Source organism: Cariama cristata, unplaced genomic scaffold (assembly GCF_000690535.1).
Source record: "Cariama cristata isolate BGI_N322 unplaced genomic scaffold, ASM69053v1 scaffold25673, whole genome shotgun sequence".
Classification (NCBI taxonomy): domain Eukaryota; kingdom Metazoa; phylum Chordata; class Aves; order Cariamiformes; family Cariamidae; genus Cariama; species Cariama cristata.
Window position 1 is genome coordinate 1 of NW_009610522.1, and position 3,288 is coordinate 3,288.

The 3,288-nt window shown below is 59.5% G+C and overlaps 1 protein-coding gene across 1 annotated transcript in view; it reads left to right on the plus strand.

Annotated features, from left to right (window-relative positions):
- Positions 1-1,671: 1,671 nt before the first annotated feature.
- GDAP1L1 (ganglioside induced differentiation associated protein 1-like 1) overlaps positions 1,672-3,288 on the plus strand; it is a gene marked incomplete at its 5' end in the record, with an annotated part of 3,834 nt that continues 2,217 nt past the window's right edge. The window contains 2 exons of the mRNA XM_009697921.1: positions 1,672-1,769; positions 1,930-2,044. Of these exons, the coding sequence (XP_009696223.1) occupies positions 1,672-1,769; positions 1,930-2,044 (213 nt within the window). The remainder of the gene's footprint in view (positions 1,770-1,929; positions 2,045-3,288) is intronic.

Genomic DNA, 3,288 nt, shown 5'->3' on the forward strand with positions numbered 1-3,288 from the left:
CCTTGTCAGGAGGGTATTAGCATGCCCCACGTCTCTCCCCTCCTTTAGGCTCCAGCCCCAAGCAACACCCATAGCAAACACCATCCCCCCGCCACTATCCCTTCAGCTGCCTGGGTCACGGGTGGTCCCTCTGAGATGGGATGCACTCACACACAAAGAGAAATCGGCTGTACTTGAGGTGTAGCTCGTGGTCTGCCCTGCCTCTGCTGGCACCTTGCACAGGCAGCTTTCCCCATGGCACCAAGCGTCACCTCCACCCCCAGACCTTGGGCAGATGCAGGGTGCAGAGCCCGTTCCCTCCCCAAAGGGTGCTGCTGTGATGGCTTCAGGCTCCATTTGCCTCTCACCACCTCCCCAGCACTCTGCTGAGGTCCTTAAAAATATCACCCTGGCCAAACCTTCTCGCTGGTGGCATTTTTCCCGAGCCATTGCAAAGGAGGGGCTGTGGGCAGGTCCATGGGGTGCCCCACTGCTGGTGGTGCCCTTCCTCCCCAGCACATCCCCTACACCCAGACGATGCCTGGGCTGCCCCGTTGCAGTGGGTGCTGAGGCAAATCCATGTAGTTGTGTCCCAAGGAGAGGGTAAACCAAGGGCCAGGCTCTCCCAAGGGGAACAGGGGAATGAAACCAGGGTGATATCCAGGCTTCCCTCCAAGTTACAGCCCCAGGAGAGCCAGCTGGGAGCTTTAGCAAGCACGAGCTTCAAGGCTCGTGGTAGAAACAAGGTAGTTTCACCATTTTGTGGCAGTGTACAGCCCATGGCTGGCTGCCATCCTGGCCAGCCCTGGCACCTCCCGCACCCGCGCATCGTCAGAGCCAAGCCTTTGTTGGAGGGAACAAGGAGGAAGAGACAGATGGTCCCTCGCAGGAAGAGATTAGCCCAGCTTCGGGTAATTTATATCTTCCCTAAGGTGTTACTCTGCATCTCGTATTCTCTTCTTCCATTTACTCTGCTCCTTTCTCCCCGTTAACTCCCTTGCACAAAGCCCTTCGCATCCTCCGCCATGACGCGGGAGAGGAGGGTTGGCGTCTCTCCCATGCTTATGATGGGCTCCACGCTACCGAATTGCATCCCCGGACACTGAGCTGCGGCAGGACAGCTTCATTTGGGAGGGAATGAAGGGAATTCCCTTCCCGTGCCGCTCCCTGCCGCGCTGCTCTGCATGCGCACCCACACATGGGCAGCCAGCTCGGACATCCCGAAGGATCAACCTGCTGGGGGTGGAGCTGCAGGAACCAGGTTATAGGGATGCTCAGGGTTGTTCTTGAAACAGTCAGAGGCAGAGATCTGCTAGCAGCTCTAATAGAATCCAGGAGCGGCAATGAAGAGCTGACCACCCCGCTGAAACCCTCAGAGCTGGGACTCACCACAGCCAGGGAGAGGGATGTGCCGTACCCCGCAGTCAGCTCTGCCCTGCCGTGAGTGGATGAAAAAAGGGCTGAAGAAGCCACGTGCCCTCGGGAGGGTGTGCGATGCCCCAGCGGCCCGCCCGTATGGCAGCACCGCAGCAACAAGCCATGAATGTGGCCCATTTTAGCTCTCCAGGGTGTTTTTCTTGGTGCCACAACACTGTTTTGCATGCAGGATGAGGTGCTTTGCTACTGGACACAAGGTCATCCTGACCCCTGCCGAACACAGCCCCCCCAGCCCCTCTGTCTGTCTCCCCCCAGGACATTTAGCTAATGCCAGCACAGAGCTGATGAAGCTGGACCACGAAGAGGAGCCACAGCTATCAGAGCCCTACCTCTCCAAGCAGAAGAAGCTCATGGTAAGTGGATCAAAGCCACATACATCTCTGGTGGTGGGGGGGGACATGACCCATGGACCTGCTGTGGGCACCTGGTGCCTCATCTCCCTGCACAGTTGCAGGGACACCTGTCTGTCCGTCCATCCATCCATCCCCCATCCTAACCCTGCTCTCCACCCAGGCCAAGATCCTGGAGCATGACAATGTGAACTATTTGAAGAAGATCCTTGGTGAACTGGGGATGGTGCTAGACCAGATTGAGGCTGAGCTAGAGAAGAGGAAACTGGAGTACCAAGGTAGGTGCTGGGCTGCGTTTATGGGGTGTTTTTCCACACGAGGCTGAGGTACACCACCAGGAACAGCTGATGGCTTTGCACCTGATGAACATCCTCCACGGGGCAACCACCGGTGGGGCTGGGGCTGGCACTGGGCTCTCCTGGTTTGGGGTGCACTGATGTCATTGCAGCCGTGGTCTTGCTAACCTCCAGCAAACCATCCCTGCTCCAGGGAACCCCCGCACCCCTTGCCACATGGGACAGCAGGACCCCCATCCTCACGGCTGCTCTGAGGGAGCTCTAAAGTCATTGCAGGGTGGTGGCAGGTCCCCTCCGCCCCAGTGAGGGGCTGCCAGTAACTGATGCTCTGGCTGGTTCAGGAAGGAGTGGGCTGGCCCTGGGCTTTTGCACCATGAGGAACATGGAGCCGAAAGCGCAGGGCTGGGAATGTGTCCTGCAGCCAAGCCCCCTCCGGCCACAGGGCTGTGGCACATCCCAGTGGAGCATGGGCAGGGAAACCCAACAGGAATTTGAGGGGCCCTGAAGGGCTGGGAGCTTTACAGGGCCTGCGTCAAATGCCAGCGGGTGGGAGAGTGCGACACCAGCCATCCCAGACATCAAATACATGCTGCTGGGTGCCTGCTGAGAGCCACCCCGGTGCGCTGGCAGACAGGGATGCATGGGCACAGCTGGGCATTGCTTGTCCTGCCATCACCCCAGGACGATGCCATCATCTTCCTGTCCCTGCTGCTGGCAGGGCTCAAAACGCCAGCCCTGGGAGGGCTGGCAGCTGCCAGCACCACGGTGCCAGGTCCAGAGCAGAGCCCAGACGCGGTTGATCAGAGGATGGCCCCACAGCTGCCCCTGCTCTCAGGGCCAGCCTTGGCCATGGGGAGCCATGCGTCACACTCGGAGCCACACCAAAGGGCCCTTGGAGGTGCCAAGGTCGGGCCCTGCAAGGCAGCGGGTTGGGGGTTTGCTGAGAGCCGTGATGCATTCATAGCGGCACCCTGCATTGTCCTAATTGCCTCCAACGAACACCCTCATTAACTGATCCGAGAGCTAGGATAGCTCAGCAGAATTCAGGCTAATGAGGTGCCCTCAGAGGATGTCCCAGGTGCTGGAGCAGAGGGGTGGTGGCTGCTGCTGCCAGCACCCGGGCGCTCCGCTGCCTTTGGTCCTTGTGTGTTGCCCCTGCCCTTTGCTCTGGGCCCCCCCAAACTCCCCCCACCATGCCCACAGCCAGGTCAGGATCTCAGCAGTGG